Here is a 16,445-nt window from a genome sequence, read left to right as displayed (position 1 = left end):
GTTTATGACATGAGACAGTTCAGGACTGAGGCCATTCCACAAGTGCAAGAATTAAATGCCTCTCCTCTACGTGCTCTGTAAGGTGTCGTGGCTACAAAGACAGCATGCCAGTCTGTTCTCATGGAGTATGCGTGTTATTAGAGGGGTGTGGAGGCTGGGGGAGTGGGCGGGACCACATAACACAGGACCATATGGATATAGTTTTCTGCATAGTATGGGATCCTGTGACTGATTAAAAAGTATAGGGGGGCTGCTAAGTTGGCAGGGTGGGTACAGACTTTGATATCTAGCCATACTGGGTGGTTCCAATTGATGACAACCATTGTGTCCCCTGACAAATGGCCACACTGCTCTTCCTGGAGCAGCCAACCCACTGTAAAGTCATCTGCAGTTCTCAGTGGTGATTGGTCCATTTAAGCCACACTTGATGCAGAGTTATGGCCACATCACAGACTGAAAAACATATGAATGAATAACCTTCCTATTTTGGAGGGGAGTATGTTGCCCAAACGTGTGTACACACTGATAAAACGTGTACAAGACAAAGAAGTAGCCTAACATTTTTACACCCTACGACGTGATTGTTCTTGTTATAACCCCAATGATAGCGTGTTTGACACATAAATTGTAGAGGGTTATTTTTGTTTCTGAGGATTCACACAGTGGTCCGAGATCTCTATTTTGATTATTTGAGAGGACAAAAATATTTATTGCAAGCATTTCTAAGTCATAATGATTTCTTTCAGGGAAAGTTATACCAAAAAAAGTTTTAAAATAACCCTGTCATTAAGTTAATTATAGCTTCAAATAGCATCGGTAGGCTGTCAACTCCCACAGTTTCATTTCGACCCTGGATCTTTCCCCGGGACTTCAGACCCATATACTCAACTGCCTATTTAGGCATTTCCAGTGACATCTATGAAGTCATCTCAAAGTGAGCCTGGCCAAAACTACAGACCGTCCCTCCTCTCACCATCTTCCCCACCTCAGGTGACGGCAACGTAATCAGTCATGGTGTTCAGGTTCGACTGAGAAAAAACCTGGAGTCAGCTGAGACTCCTTTTCTCTCATACCCCACGTCCAAGCTATCAGCAACTCCTGTTGGTGCTCCGTCTTCAGAATACACCCACAATGTGACTCAGTCACTCATCTCTCAGTCCAAGATGACAGCGTGTGACGTGGAGGACGTTGGAGTCGCTTCCTGTCCGCTCTGTGGTCCCACTCCAGGAGTGCTACAATCTGTTCTCCGCTCAGAGCCACCGTGGCCTGGAAAATCAGTTGATTCATGTTGCTCCCATTGCCCTCAGCTTCCAGTGGCTTCCATCTCACCTGGGGGAAAATCCCAAGCCCCTGAACCCACGGAACCTGGGCAGTCTGCCTTCAACCTGCGCTCGCCCTTGTTTCTCTGACCTCATACCTGTTTCATTTCCTTTGCCGGAGACATGCTTGTCTCCTTGCATTTCCTGCAACATCTGGGCCCACTCCCACCTTGGGGTCTCTGTGCTTGCTGTTCCTTTTGCTTAGAATGTCTTTCTGTAAAAAGAGCAGGATAGGCATTTCTACACGAAGCCTTTGACTGTGTTCAAACGTCATATTCCTATGGAAGCCTTAACCGTCTTTCTTATTTGATATCAATTCCTCCCCTATCCTTCCTGTACTCATTTACTGATTTATTTTTCTCCTTTACACTAACCAAACACTTGTCATTTATAAAAAATAGTGTCCCGCCCTGACCTGTATGGCTTAGTTGGTTGGGCATTGTCTTGCAAAGCAAAAGGTTGCCAGTTTGATTCCCGGTCAGGGCTCATGCCTGGGTCGTGGGTTTGTCCCCAGCTGGGGTGCGTGTGAGAGGTAACCAATTGATGTTTCTCTCTCGCATCAATATTTCTCTCCCTCTCTCTTTCCCTACCTTCCCCTCTCTGTAAAAATAAATAAATTTAAAAAGTCTTGATTAAAAAAAAAGTAATGCCCTATTTAAATTTATATGAAGTGTGGAATTAGATAATTTTGGAGTACAAATATTGCCTTTAATTATTTGGGCAGCTTCCGGGCCAGATTTATTATCCAAAAGATTGCCACAGTTTTTCATTTCATTTTACGTATTTAGACATAGCCAGCATGAGAGCCCGATGCCATATGGGCAGACATTTCACTTACTTGATGGACACCGTGCACATAAGTTCACTTGTTTTATGAGGTTACACGTAGCTGTGTAGAGGTGGTGATGGGAGTTTGTGCTTTGCTTCCTGGTTTCACAGAGAAACGGTGTGTGCTGTCCAGGAAGCAGATGGGAGGTATGTACTGAGCAGAGGACCTAGAGAGCAATCACAGATTAGACACTGTCGAGGAGGTGTACACACGGGCTGAAACCCACAGCCAGCTCATTTGCTGTTGCTAATCAAGGTGAAATTTAGGGCCCTGTGTTTTATGGACTCCTCCAAACCACTGGATCGATCAGAGTTAGAATAAATAGTCAACAAAATGGGATGGGACTGCCCTTGCTTTTGATGGGAGTCGCCCTTTTTCCATCCATTGTACTTCAGAATACAGGGTGAGGCCAAAGTAGGTTTCTAACGGTGAGTACGTGAAACACAGAGTTTATTTTTGCATTAGTATTCATTAATTATTGTATTATTTGCCACATGAACAACGGTAAACCTACTTTTTTCCCACCCTCTATTTCACTGTGTATTTTCCCCCCTTTCCAATTTTGAATTTCACTGCATAACTATTTTTTAAAAAACTGGCATTTTCATGGAGCTGTAAAGAAGTGCATTTACGTTTGACCATTCAGCTTCCATTTCCTGAAAAGCTAGTCCCAACAGGCTTGTTAGGTGCTTGGTTTGACGAGATGAACCATAAAGTCCCTACAACTCCAGGATTCCGTTTCATACTGTCTTGGCGTAGGTCATTCTCGACTCGGTGCTATTCTTTGTAGGAATATCAAAACGCATTTTTCCAAGATGTCCATCAAAAACTGGAGCCTGCGATCTGTTTTTCTGCAGGAGAATATTTCCTCTAAACATAGGCTTAAAGTGGCAAAACGTTGACATGTGTTCTGGAGCTGCTTTGGGGAAAGTAAAGTTTAAACACTTGCCCAAGAGCATGTAATGCAAGTTGTACAGCTCGAATCTTATTTACTTACAACTTGCTAATGTTTTCCAGCAGTTTATGTCTCTCATTTTGCATTTTTTTCTTAACTACAGAGATTAGATTAAAGAACACATACAAAAAGTTTGGGGTTTTTTTCCTGCTAAAAAAGTTGTGTGGGCATAGGAAATTTATGTGATTTCCATTGACAATAGTTGTGCTTTTCAGCCATTTAAAGATGAACTCCTGTGCCTTTTTAAGTATGGGAGAATTCAGGCCAATATGTTTTATTTTCTAATACTTCATGTTGGCCAATAACACAAGATTCGTACATAGCACGTGTGTCTGAAATAAATGAAAGAAAAGTAGTAGAGGAAAGACACTAAAATATGAGGTTTTAAACCCTTTCAATAAATACCGCCCATCAGGGTTACTGTGCTAAAGCTACAGTTATATTCACGTCTATGCAGTGCCAAGAAAAATCATTAAGAGGGAAAAATGCTAATGTTGTCAGTGTATTAATGTCAAGTGAAAGCTACAGGGCGGTATCTGAGCGGGGACATGACGGTACAGATTTGAGATTCATTTGGTGGCTTGAGCTGTCACTGATCCAGGAACCCTCTTGGGGTCATGTGTGGGTAGGATGACATGGGAACGTGCTGGGGAGATGGCTGAGCACGGGGCAGTTTTCGTGGGCGCCACGTCATGTGCCTTTCCAGACAAAACGTGGTTCAGCCCTCTCCTCCGCTGGGAGAGGGTTCCCAGGGTCGTCCGAGGAAATGAACAGCAGGAATCGGGTGAATGACAGTTCTGGGGAAACACGGGTGGCACTCCCTAGAACTCATCAAGTTATCCCAAAGGGTTGACATTTTGAAGAGGTCCTGCTTTTTGACATTATTTTTATTGAATGCTTACTGTGCATGAAATATTAAAATCCCCTGTCTGTTTATTCTCAAAATGAGGTTAAGTTGAAGAAACTAAATCTTAGGAGGGTACGAAGAGTAAGTGCCTTACTCAATGTCACAAATGCAGATGACAGCATGGTGCTGGCCACAGGGGGGCTGGGCGGAGGTGGGCAAAGGAGGGCGGGAAATGGGGACATCTATAATAGCGTAAACAATAAAAAGTAAATAAAACAACATAAAACAAAGGAAAACATGAATGAATGTCTGGGCTCTAGCCCAGTCATTGTAGTGATTGCTTTTTTCTTTTTCTTTTTTTTAAAGATTTTATTTATTTATTTTTAGAGAGAGGGGAAAGAGGGAGAAAGAGGAAGAGAAACATCAATGTGAGGTTGCCTCTCACACACCTCCTACTGGGGGCCTGACCCGCAACCCAGGCATGTGCTCTGACTGGGAATCAAACTGGCGACCCTTTGCTTCGCGGGCCAGCACTCCATCCACTGAGCCACACCAACCAGGGCTCAGCTGTGAAATATTTTTGTTTCAGAACAAGAGAGTTTTATGGACTTCAGAGGGAGTTGATTCTATATATTTTCACATTATTGTGTTTCACATTCAATCAATATTTGATATAGTCCATGTGTGTGTTTGTGTGTATGTGTGTGTGTGCACACACAAGCTCTCTTCCAGTTTGAGAAAAACCAAGTCTGGGTAAATCAGTAAAGGCAAGTGTGAAGACTGCTGAGATAGAGGTGAGCATGTCTAACCCAGCTTTGAGAGAGAGGGAATGCTTTCTAGAGGGCATTTCCCATCAGTCATGTCCTGCTCATCTCCAGGTGAGGTGGAGCTAGCGTTTCATACGGAGGAATGGGATTTAGAAGGGCCCAGGGGCAGGAGAAGGAAGATGGTGGGTCCTGGGAAGTCTGAGTCCAGTATGGCTAATGCGGGGAGCGAGGAGGTGTTGGGGGTAATGAAGCCGAAGGATGGCGATCCAGTAGGGACCTGGGGGGAAGCGTGAGTGTGGCCAGGCCATCACCATTGTATAGACAGGGTATATACATACATCTGGAAGTCAGTAGGCTGCTCTGAAGGGATCAAGTAACAGGGTGACATGAAGCATGGAGTTTTGGAAGCTTACTCAAGCTGTGGCATGCAGATGAATAAGAAAAGCCATGGAAAACTGTTGAATGGCTATTGTAGTAATGGACTGGCTCTGATGTCCTATTCTCCCATAAAATAAACAATAAAAGTAGACAATAAAAGCCAGGAAAATATGATTGAACAAAAAATTCTTCTGATTGGGCACATCTGAAAAGTTCATCATGCTGCGTGCAATCTCTATTGGCAGCGTAGGAACCATTGAAATGTTTAAGGCCTTTAAGATTTGCTTTGAATATGGAAATTTCACTTCTTTTAGATATTTTGAGTTAAGCTAAACTAAATGAGCACTTGTAATCATTCACAGTTGCAGTCAAGTTAATAAAAGGTGACGAATAGTTTGCCTGTGTGCACGCACGCATGTGTGTATAAAACCTTAGAACCGTAAGAATTTGTTAAATGCTGTGATTATGAGATCAGACAAAAGGTGGATTTCAAAAGTAGCTTCATTTCTTATTGATTTTATTTGAAAGGAAAAAAAATAACTTTGAGACCTGGTTAACGGAGGTACGTCTTGGGAACTTGACATGACTTTTTAGAAAAAAAAAATCTCCTTGAAATCTTCATTAGATGTCCCTATTTTTTGACTGTTTTGTGAAGAGTGAATAATTAACTTCCTAGCATGTGTTCCTCCAAGGAACTGCTTGAGGAAAATAGAGCCCCTAGTTTGAGTCCTAAAGAAGGAGTGTGTTTTTGTTACATCACTTTCACTGTAGGAAGGGCCGTATCAATGAATGGCCTCAAGATCATTTTTATATGTGATACTTATGTTTTAAGTTTCTATTTGCAGGGTTTTTATTTCTGGGGTGTAGCAAGGAGGGCGGGGGAATGCCAAAAGCCTAGCTCTGATATGTGCACAGACTTTAGGAACATCCTTTTTGTTTATAATGGTTTTTTTTTTCTATTGTTGTTCCACCACAGTTTCCATTTTCCCCCGCCCCACTCATCCCTGCCTCCCACCCTCCAACCTACCCCTTTTCGCTTTGTCCATGTGTCCTTTACACGTGTTCCTTGATGGCCCTTCCCCTCTTTCCTCCCATTATCCCTCTCCCCTGTCTCTGGTTATAGTTTGCTCACTTGTTTGTTCTGTTAATTAGGTTCCACTTACAGGTGAGATCATCCTTAGTTTGCTTGCAGTTCCCAGTTCCTTCCTCTGCACCATGTAGGTAAGAACACAGCCCCTGAATGGCCTGTGAGGGGTAAGGCCTGAGAACAACTTAGCCCGGTGACCGGCTCATATTGATAAAGGAAAGTACATTAGTTACACTGTAGAAGGCAGATTACATAAAGCCTTATCCACATATGTTTGTACAGATCGAAGTCAGTGCCCCCCAAATGGAATTAGTGAAGGAAGTGACCAGATGCGCACTGCTCGCTGGCATTCGGCCATTCCCTCACAGATTCTATACAAGACTGAAAGTTATTGTGAAGAACAGTAATGGGGGTTGGAATTTTCAAAGAACAGTGTGGTTGCACACCACTTCTACTTTGTGAGTGTGATAAACTCCGGTGATCACGCCCCTGACTCTCCAGCCAGCCCCAGTTTTGTTCACCTCAAGTCCTCCCACAGTCTATTTATGCAGCCTACCGTGTGTGAGACTTGATGGCAATTCTGTTTTTTTAACAAACAACTGAAACGTTTCCAGTCTAAAATATTGGTGCTCACTTTCAGCCAGAAGTGATTTCTTTTCCTTCAGAACAAAACGGGGCTTTGCGAACCTTCTCAAATACAGACACTGCCTCCTACATACTTCCTGGGGCATAATTAGTCGCTTTTTAATTAGAATCTCAATAATTGAGGTGAAGACCATGTCTCAGACATGCTCAGTAATACATTGGCCAGCACATGGCCTCTTCTGAAATTTTAAAGTTTTGAATAAAAATAGAAAGCCAACAGAATGAAAGTGTACTGAGTAGTACGGATTCTGAAGTCTGGTTGTGTAACAATGCTTACTTACGTCTCATGATTCATGGTTTTACCCTTTGAGTGAATTCAGTGATACTGGCTGTGGGTCAGGAAATTTGAAGGTCTAAAAAAATTCATGTGCCCTTTTATGCCTGGCTCATTTCATACAATGTCAAGTTCTGAAGGTCCATCCATGTTGTAGCATGTATCAGAACTTCATTCCTTTTTATGGCCAAATCATATTACATTGTATGTATATGCTACATTCTATTTGCACATTGATCAAAACTTGGGTTACCTCCACCTTTTGGCTACTGGGAACAATGCAGCAATGCGGAATGACATACTGGCATCTCTGTGTAATTCTCAGCGTTCAGTTTTTTGGGTATGTGCCTGGGGGTGGAATTGCTTGGTCGTAGGTACTTCTGTGTTTAATGTTTTGAGGGACATTTTAATATTATGTGAGATATCTAAAGTAGGCAAATTCACATAGACAAAAAGTAGAATAGAGATCACCAAGGGCTCAGGAGAGGGGGAAATGAGGAATTAGTGGGTACAGAGTTTCACTTTGGGGTGATGAAAAAGTTTTGGAAATATTGGGTTGGCCAAAAAAGTTTATTTGGTTCTTTTCTATATGATGGCTCTAGTAGAGCTTCACTGTTTTAAACTTCCTATGAAACAAAATTTGTTAGATTGTACTGTGACAGCTGTCACATGAGTGCGCATGATAAAACCACTTACCAAAATTGGTGAATTTTTGTGCAGCCACTTTAATATTGAAGATGGAAGAAAGTATGCAACACTTTTGGCATATTATACTTTATTATTTCAAGAAAGGTAAAAACATAACTGAAATGCAAAAAAGACTTGTGCACTGTGTGGAAAAGGTGCTGTGACTGATCGAATGTGTCAAAAGTGGTTTGTGAAGTTTCGTGCTGGAGATTTCTCGCTGGACGATGCTCTGTGGTTGGGTGGACCAGTTGAGGTTAACAGCAATCAAGTCAAGACATTCACTGAGAATAACCAATGTTCTACTATGTGGGAGATAGCCAACATACTCAAAATACCCAAATTAATTAAGTTATTGGTGAAAATAAAAAACGTGTCTTTTATTTTATGGAAAAAACTAACTGGACTTTTTGGCCGGCCCAACAGGTAGTGGTGACGGTTGCCCAACACTGTGAATGTAATTATGCTCCTAAATCGTACACTTTAAAATGGTTAAAATGGCAACTGTGATGGTGTATCTATTTACAATGTATAAAAATGAATAGTACAATATGCCCAAACCAATGAATTGTCTACTATAAATTGCATTGTATGTGAATTATATCCCAACAAAGCTGTTTACTGCATCGCGTTGGCCTGAAGGGGAAGTTTAAGGTCCCAAATTTACTTCCTACTGATCACTCCATGGTAGTGGGAGGGGCTGGAATGAATCGGATTTGGGGAATTCCTGCTTCCGCCACCAAGCGGGCCTGCGTGAGACACTGTGATGCTACTTACGAGGGGACGAAAAGAACAGGATTACTCATCTCCAGGGGCTTTCAATCTAGATATTGCAGCAGGAAGCAATGTCCATGAGGTCACTCTGGCAAATGTAGGTGGTGGAAACCAACAAATTACACACCGATGCGTGCGTGCATCATGCACAATCACACACACACATCCACACAAACAGAGGCTTATTTCTGTGTAGTGCTTTGTGAATAACCTCAGAAAGCCCTCAACACAAGGGCGTTATATTTAGTTGCTATTCTTTTAACATCTTCTAACTTCACTTCGTACATACAGTGTGGCTTGGTAACTGCCCATTTGCAATATTTATGCATAACATCCATTCTGGTTTGAATCTTCAAACTCACCTGTGTTTAGACTACGAAGAGTTAAATGGTAAATTTAGTAGAAGTTAATGGAATACATACAGATGCTGCTTTCACTTTAATGGCAAACATGCCATTACTTAGAATAATTAAAAATTTATAAATTGTAACATAGATGCATCAGAGTGTTTGTACAATCATAGATAGGTTCTATCAAGTTCTAAATCTACATACACACACATTCACATGTGTAGTACATGTATATACCTATATATGTATGTATATGTGTGCGTGCAAGTAGTCTAGTTTGTTATTCCATAATTTGATTCCCGATTAGAGGTACTTCGCCTTTGAAAATGTTTTGGTTGATATTGTACCTGCTGCCCCACTCCTTGGCTCCCCACCCAAGTGTTAGGGAAGCATTTCAAGTGACAAACAGATTTGAGAAGTGGAACAACAAACAATTTCCTCTGTTAAAAATACTCATTTTTATATTAGATTATTTGTTTGATTATGTTTCTCATCCCTTTAATTTATTTTTCAGCTGCTCCAGTTGATGTACTAAAAGCTCTAGATTTTCACAATTCTCCAGAGGGAATATCGAAAACAACAGGCTTTTGCACAAACAGAAAGAATTCGAAAGGGTCAGATACTGCTTACAGAGTTTCAAAGCAAGCCCAGCTCAGTGCCCCAACAAAACAGTTATTTTCAGGTATGTTCACTGCATTAACCACAGCTACTACTACTGTATTAAGTCTTACTATTTTGTATCATGCTGTATACTGAACAGTTATGGTGGGGAATATATATATTTTTTATATATTAGACAACAAATAGATTGTGGTTTCCAAGGAAAATAAACGATTTAGTAATTTTCAATTTGAATTCAGCACCATGACAGAAGCTTACTTGAAAATTTAATGATTGGTTATGTTATTTCAAGATGATGAAACTTGAAGCCCACATTATGTCTAACCCATTGGTGCGTATAATCATGCAGAATTGATGCATCGGGGAGAGCCTGGCAACTTCACCCTTAATATCCACCCAGGTGGACTTAATGGATACATGGATTTAGACACACTTAACGCGTGTCTTTCTGAAATCGATGTGTGTTTCTATTAAAAGAAATATGTTATCATCAGGTATTATAAAAAAGATTATCCTGTATTATTTTTGGATGCTGTTCCTATGCAAGTATCATAAAAGTCATATCTCATAGTAGCAGTGAGATGTGGGACTAGAGATTTTATTCTTTACATGGGAAGTTTTCATAATGGCATTGGAAAATACTTGGTGAATATTTTCACTTTCCATGAAAGCACTAAGTGACCTAATAGACTAATTATCAAGAAACCCTAATAATGTAGGAAAAGGGAGTTGAGGGATGAAATGACAATTTCTGAACATCACGTTTTCTAAGCAGGTAACTCATGGCAAGTACTTGCCTGTGATTGGGTACGTGTTGATTGCTTTCTCGTATAACTTTACTAAGTTGAATGTCGCCATCCTTATATAACAGAAGAGGAACTGGGGTTTCTCTGAAGCTCTCTAACTTGTCCAGATTACATGGGGTTAATATTTAATCAGGTCTTGTCTGTTCTTAAGGCCAGTATTGTTTTTCTTATCAAGTGTTTTTTTGTTCGTTTGTTTGTTTGTTTTGGTGCTTTGGGACCGTCTCAGAAACAATTAATTATATTATCCCTTTATATTATATTCTACTGTCTGCACCTGAAGGAAACTAAGCTCTTCATTTTTACATAAAATTGCTTCCTAACAATGGAGTAATTATAAATCAATTGAGTAAAAATTACAAAACGAGGCAGTATGTTTTTTATGGAAGGACATTTTGAAGTACACATATTTTTTAAAACATTTATTTTAATAAATTATTGATTTTTCCACACTATTTCTACTTTTGAAATCATTTCTAGGAGACAAAAGTAATAAACTGCAAATATGAAGAATTTCAATGCACAATTTTTGTGACTTTGAATATGAAAACAATTAAAATAGTTATTAAATCCATAAAATATTTTAAAAATCAAATTAATAAGTTTTAAATAGTAAAAGTTTAAAACTTTTCACTATTTAAAAATTTGGGGGGTTGGGGGTGGGAGACAGTCTGCCTTCTTGAATTTACGATCGAATTGACCAAGTATCTAATCTTTCTGATTTATAGTTACATAAGCTTTCTTAATTAATGAAATTGCGTTACATGATAGGAAAAACTGATCAGAAACTTTTTAGCTTTCACAGGGATTACTAAAATAATATCTCTTTGTATTGTGTTCTTACACTGCCTCTTTGGAGAGAGGATGGACGGCCACAGACTAGACAGAGGCAGAAAATGCAGTCTTGCACCGGAAGTGGGGCTCAAGTGGTTTTCAAGTGCTCACTGTGTGTTCGATGTTGTACTTGGCATTGTGATCTTTTCCCTAACTTTTTATTTAATTTTCTATCATTATCGTGCTTTAAATGAGTGGCTTTTAACTAAGAATACAGCTTGAGTCATTATTGCAGGAATGGCTTAACCGAGATTCCCTCCGTTTGTTTTTAAACCTGTATTGTTATTACTATTTGATCTTAGGTGACTTAGGAAGCCACCCAGAAAGTTCAAAACCTAGTAGGGTGATCTGCGAGTGATTCAGAAACTTGGATTCTGACTCTCTGGACTTCTCTTCTCAGGAGGAACTTTCCCAGAAGATTTTTCAATATTATTTACAGTAAAACCCAAAAAAGGAATTCAGTCTTTCCTTTTATCTATCTACAATGAGCACGGTATCCAGCAAATTGGCGTGGAGGTCGGGAGGTCACCTGTTTTCCTGTTCGAAGACCACACCGGGAAGCCCGCCCCGGAAGACTACCCCCTGTTCAGGACCGTGAACCTCGCCGACGGGAAGTAAGTAGCAGAAGAATCCCGTGTTTCGGCGCACAGCCACGTTCTCACTTGATTAATTCCACAAGAGCTGGGAAAGTATGATACAGTTTTTCTACAGACTGGCAATACAGAAATGAACACAACAATTCAATATCTAGCTGTTCACCGTTTACGGTCTGGGCAGACAGACAAGCAACAATAAAAAGGGACTAGCAAAGCACACCTCCTGTGGGGAAAAGTGAGAGAGAAAGGGGCCAGGGACCAGGTTGGGGAATGGTGGTGAGGGGCGCACTTTTAAGGAGGGGGCCCAAGGGAAACCGCACTGAGAAGGTGACATGTGAAGGAGGTTGGGGGCCTGTCATGCTGATAATTACAAGCCTGCTATTCCAGGAGAGGAAGCAGACCCAGGGTAGGTGATTGGTTCAAGCAAGGTCAAGGGAGCCGGCCTGCCAGGAGCAGAGAAGGTGATGGGAATGGAGAAGCCACGGGAGGCCGGATGGGACAACACATTGCAAGTGGTCGTTAGCACTTTGGGTTGTATTTGCAGTGACATGGGAAGTCACTGCAGACTTTCTGAGTAAGGGAATGATCTGCTTACCTTTTACCAATCAGATTAATATTGATGTGCATCTGTGTAGTGGAAGCCTTATCTCATACTTGATATGAGCTACATTTCTAAACACTTTATACACAGTTAAATCACTTAATTTTTCACAACCCTTAAGAGGAAGGTAATGTTAAGAGCCCATTGTACAGACAAGGCAACTGAGGCACAGAGAGTGTAGGTAACTTCCCTGATTCACACATTTGGAAAGTGGCAGGGACAGCTCGTATTTTTAGAAAGTGGTCCGAGTCTCCAATAACCACAACATTCTCCTGAAAATCATGCTGACTTGTGAATTCTGTGCTCTGAACATTGCCTCCCATTTAGGGAGCAGCTGAATTCACATCAATGCTTATTAGATTTTCTTGGCATTTGATTGCTGAATCTAAGCTTATCAAAATCGGTTTATCTATGATAAGACATTTGGTTATAGATTTAAGAAGGAAATAGCAGTGCAGATGGGGAAAAATAAATCTACACTCAGCATATCTTTGTCAGAGCCTTGAAGGAAACGATGTCTCGGTGCCAGAAAATACTAAGCTTTCATGAGTCATTTACATTATTCCCCTTAACATTTAGTATGAAAAATGGTGATAGGTCAATGAATGAAACTAAATCAGGGTAAGGAATGTAGGACGCGCCTTTAGATTGGGTGGTTCTCTTTGATATGGTTACACTGAGCAGATACAAGTTGGAGGGAAGGAGTGAGCTACGTAGGGCTGCGGAGGAAGAGCATTCCTGTAAGAGTCGAGATCTGCAGGGCACAATGAGGAGGCTGCAGTGTGGCTGGAGTATAGGGACCAGAGAAGAAAAGTTTGGCCATGAGGTCAGAGAGGGCCAGAGGACAACCCTTGTGAGGTAGAGTAGGGACTTCAGCTATTACTGGGACTATTCAACAGTTTTTAGCAGGGCAGAAACGTGGTGTGACATTTAAGTGGCCACTCCATCTGCCTGAGAGTGGAAGCAGAGACGAGGTAGAGGTCAAGGAGGGAGAGACGGCAGTTTGCACAAAGTTGAGAGACCCTGGGTTGTGTATATACTTCGACCATAAGAACAGACCTGGTTTTCTGAGGATAGGAAGGTGTAGTAGGAGAAGAAGAGAGTAACTAAGAACTCCAAAACGAAGTGTTCACTTAGTATCATGAATATCACATATGATATCATAGTTCGACACATCATTATTAACAGATCTGAAGTTAATTCACCCAAAACAGCAGATTCAGAGTCCTAGTTGGCATTGAACAATTGAAGTCTTTTTATTTTCTGCTAATGAAGAGCACTTACCTACAACAGTGAGAATGGCTTACGTTAGGACCTGGGCCTCTAAGCAGAACTCTGTGTGAATGTTACCGTCCCAGGATTAGGTTCCGAATGTGAATCTTGGCCCAGTTCCAACGACGCAGACGCCTGTGCTAGTTGAATGTGCCGTGGAAAGACTGAAGATTATGTGTATATGGAAATGCACTTGGTCCTCATCAGTCACCATGCCAAGTCACATGAAAGGCATTTTAGGAAGGCTCCTGCCGCCTTTTGGGTACTTTACTTTATGGATCAAGTCCTAGACATTTCTGGAATATTAATCTAGCATTTTTCATTTGGAAAAAAAATTAAAATATAAACCAGAGTGGCTTGCAAAATCCAGTGAGCTTCACTTGGTGGGTATGTTAGCACCAGGTACTGTGAAAAAACCCACCATATTACGGTATGACAAGGGCGTGCGTATTTCCAAAGGTCTGGCCAGACCGTGCCCTCATGGCTGTCAGCGCGGCCCTGAATTAGCTGGAGCGGGGGCTGTGCAGTGAGTCGAGACTGTCCCTCCACACATGCATGGACTGTGCTTTCTTTCAGCATTTCCACTTCCTGCCAACCCTGAAAAGAAGGAGGGAGATTGTGTCTCTGTCTTGGCTCGTGCCCACAGTAGTGATCTATAACCATCTTGAAATTAAAATGGAAAAATAAAACGAGAGCACTTGAAACACACGTGAATAAAGACAGAGGAGCACATTGTGTTTTGCAGAGAGGACGTTCCGCGGCTCCAGATGGAACAGCCATTCAATTAGTAGACGTACCCTTTTACAGTCAATCTCCGGGGATCTTTAGAGCAGAAGGGTTTTTTTCTTCTTTTTTTCTTTTTTCTTTCTTGTTCCTAAGTGGCATTCCACTTTGGAAGAAAGCATTTACGTACATGCACACAATTGCTTAGCCCAGATCCCACTCCTAATCTCTATCAAATACCCTCTTTCGGAGGTGATGAGATTGAGCTTTTGTTAGGACAACACAAAGGGAAGCGGAGGATGGCACTTCCTTATCAGCAAGAGCAGCCAGTGCTGCTGTGAGTCTTACCTGCGTGTGTCCTCGAGCACCTAGGGCTGTTCTGGGTAAACAGCGAGCAGTCACCTGCCAACTGATCAATCCCTAAATGAGCCTACACTTTGTGCAATTTCAGCTTGCTTTCACAATTTAAAAGGCATTGTATTTTTCATGTGGATAATGGTTCGGCAGCCCTCTCTTCGAGGCTTACAGAAGAATCACTTGGCTTTTTCAGGTGGCATCGGGTAGCAATCAGCGTGGAGAAGAAAACGGTGACAATGATTGTGGATTGTAAGAAGAAAACCACAAAACCACTGGCCAGAAGTGAGAGAGCGATCGTTGACACCAATGGAATCACGGTTTTTGGAACAAGGATTTTGGATGAAGAAGTGTTTGAGGTACAAATAAATCGAACTTTGTTTTCAGCTGAATATTGTCAAATCCGACGCACTGAGTTAATAACAGTAACAATCGATACGTTCTGAAAGCAAAGTGGAAAACTGTACGGGGTGACCTACTTTCTCCCCCTGTGGGTGTAGCGGTGATGTTTTCTATTGTTCAGTAGGAGAATGAGCAGACAATGGTGACTTCAAGCCCTGGGAAACATTTACAGAGATTGGTTGATTTGGACACAGGCGCACTATTCTCCTGGGAAGGGCAAATGACTTTACTCTTAGTCCTTGGTATTATTTTCTTTAGAGAAAAGAACATTTTCTTCACTTCCTTCTCTGGGAGATTAATTTAGAAAAATGTACAAGTCAGGTATTCTTCCTTTCTCTGTTCTTTGTCAGTGTTTCCACGGTATAATAGAGATGGCAAAGAGGAACTTCACCTGTTTAAAATCACTTTTTAAAACAAAGTGGAGGTCATGGGGAAAAGCTCTCTTCCAATTATAATTCCCCAGTTATGATAACCACATTCTTTCTTTTAATCCTTCAATCACTGGACCTGGTGACTTGTGCCTTAATTTCCATTTAGTATTTAAATTATCTATAGAACAAACAGACCTGGTGCCTGACCTCATAATGAAATTAATTCAGCTTCTGTGAATATGGTATCAATATATCTTTTCCTAAAAATTTATTCAACTAGTTTTCAGTTCATTTTGGATTCTATTATGGTACCTATCTAGATTTCTGAATCTTTGCAACTGAATGTGTAGAAATTAGACTAAAAACGATAAGGGACGGCAATGGCACCATGCATGCATTATTTTAGTGTTAGATCGAGAGTTGCAAGGAATAAGATGATATAAAAAACACCGGTGATTCATTAGCCTGAAACGGGAAATATCCCTTCTTTGGAAAAAGTGTCACTTCAATTTAGATGCAAATTTCAGTGTATCTAATTTTGTCTACACACTACCCTGCGTTTATAGAATGGTACTGTTCTGGCAAAAATGCTAAAATGGCCCTATTTGCATTACAATCTGAAGACTTTTAGGAATACAACAAAAAACAGATAAGAGCAAAAGTGAAAACATATTAGAAAGTATGACAAATTAGTTTATTTGGAAATGGTCCAGTGACTATACAGACCCATAGTTCAGATTACATATTTCAGCATAGCGGAAGGAATGTAAGAACTGATTCTGGAGAGAAAAGAGTCTGATTTTGACTCTCGGCATCTAGCTTAATCCCGTTTCTCAGCATCATTACTTTATGTATGTTTTAATTTCTCATTCTTCAAGTCAGAAGAGTAATGTAATCTTCCTCACACATATTTATTTAAAAAATAAGTTTATATATGGAAGATGCTTAAAATGCTGGTA

The 16,445-nt window shown here is 40.9% G+C and overlaps 1 protein-coding gene across 3 annotated transcripts in view; it reads left to right on the top strand.

Moving 5' to 3' along the window:
- Nucleotides 1-16,445, top strand: part of COL11A1 (collagen type XI alpha 1 chain) — a 160,618-nt gene that overhangs the window by 10,279 nt on the left and 133,894 nt on the right. For all 3 annotated transcript variants that reach the window (XM_024570077.3, XM_024570075.3, XM_024570076.3), the window contains exons 2-4: nt 9,424-9,591; nt 11,568-11,781; nt 14,910-15,072. In XM_024570077.3, coding sequence (XP_024425845.2) covers nt 9,424-9,591; nt 11,568-11,781; nt 14,910-15,072 — 545 coding nt within the window. The remainder of the gene's footprint in view (nt 1-9,423; nt 9,592-11,567; nt 11,782-14,909; nt 15,073-16,445) is intronic.

This window comes from Desmodus rotundus, chromosome 12, assembly GCF_022682495.2.
Source record: "Desmodus rotundus isolate HL8 chromosome 12, HLdesRot8A.1, whole genome shotgun sequence".
Classification (NCBI taxonomy): Eukaryota; Metazoa; Chordata; class Mammalia; order Chiroptera; family Phyllostomidae; genus Desmodus; species Desmodus rotundus.
The sequence above is the reverse complement of the archived record's forward strand: the minus strand, read 5'-3'. Positions and strand labels throughout refer to the sequence as shown.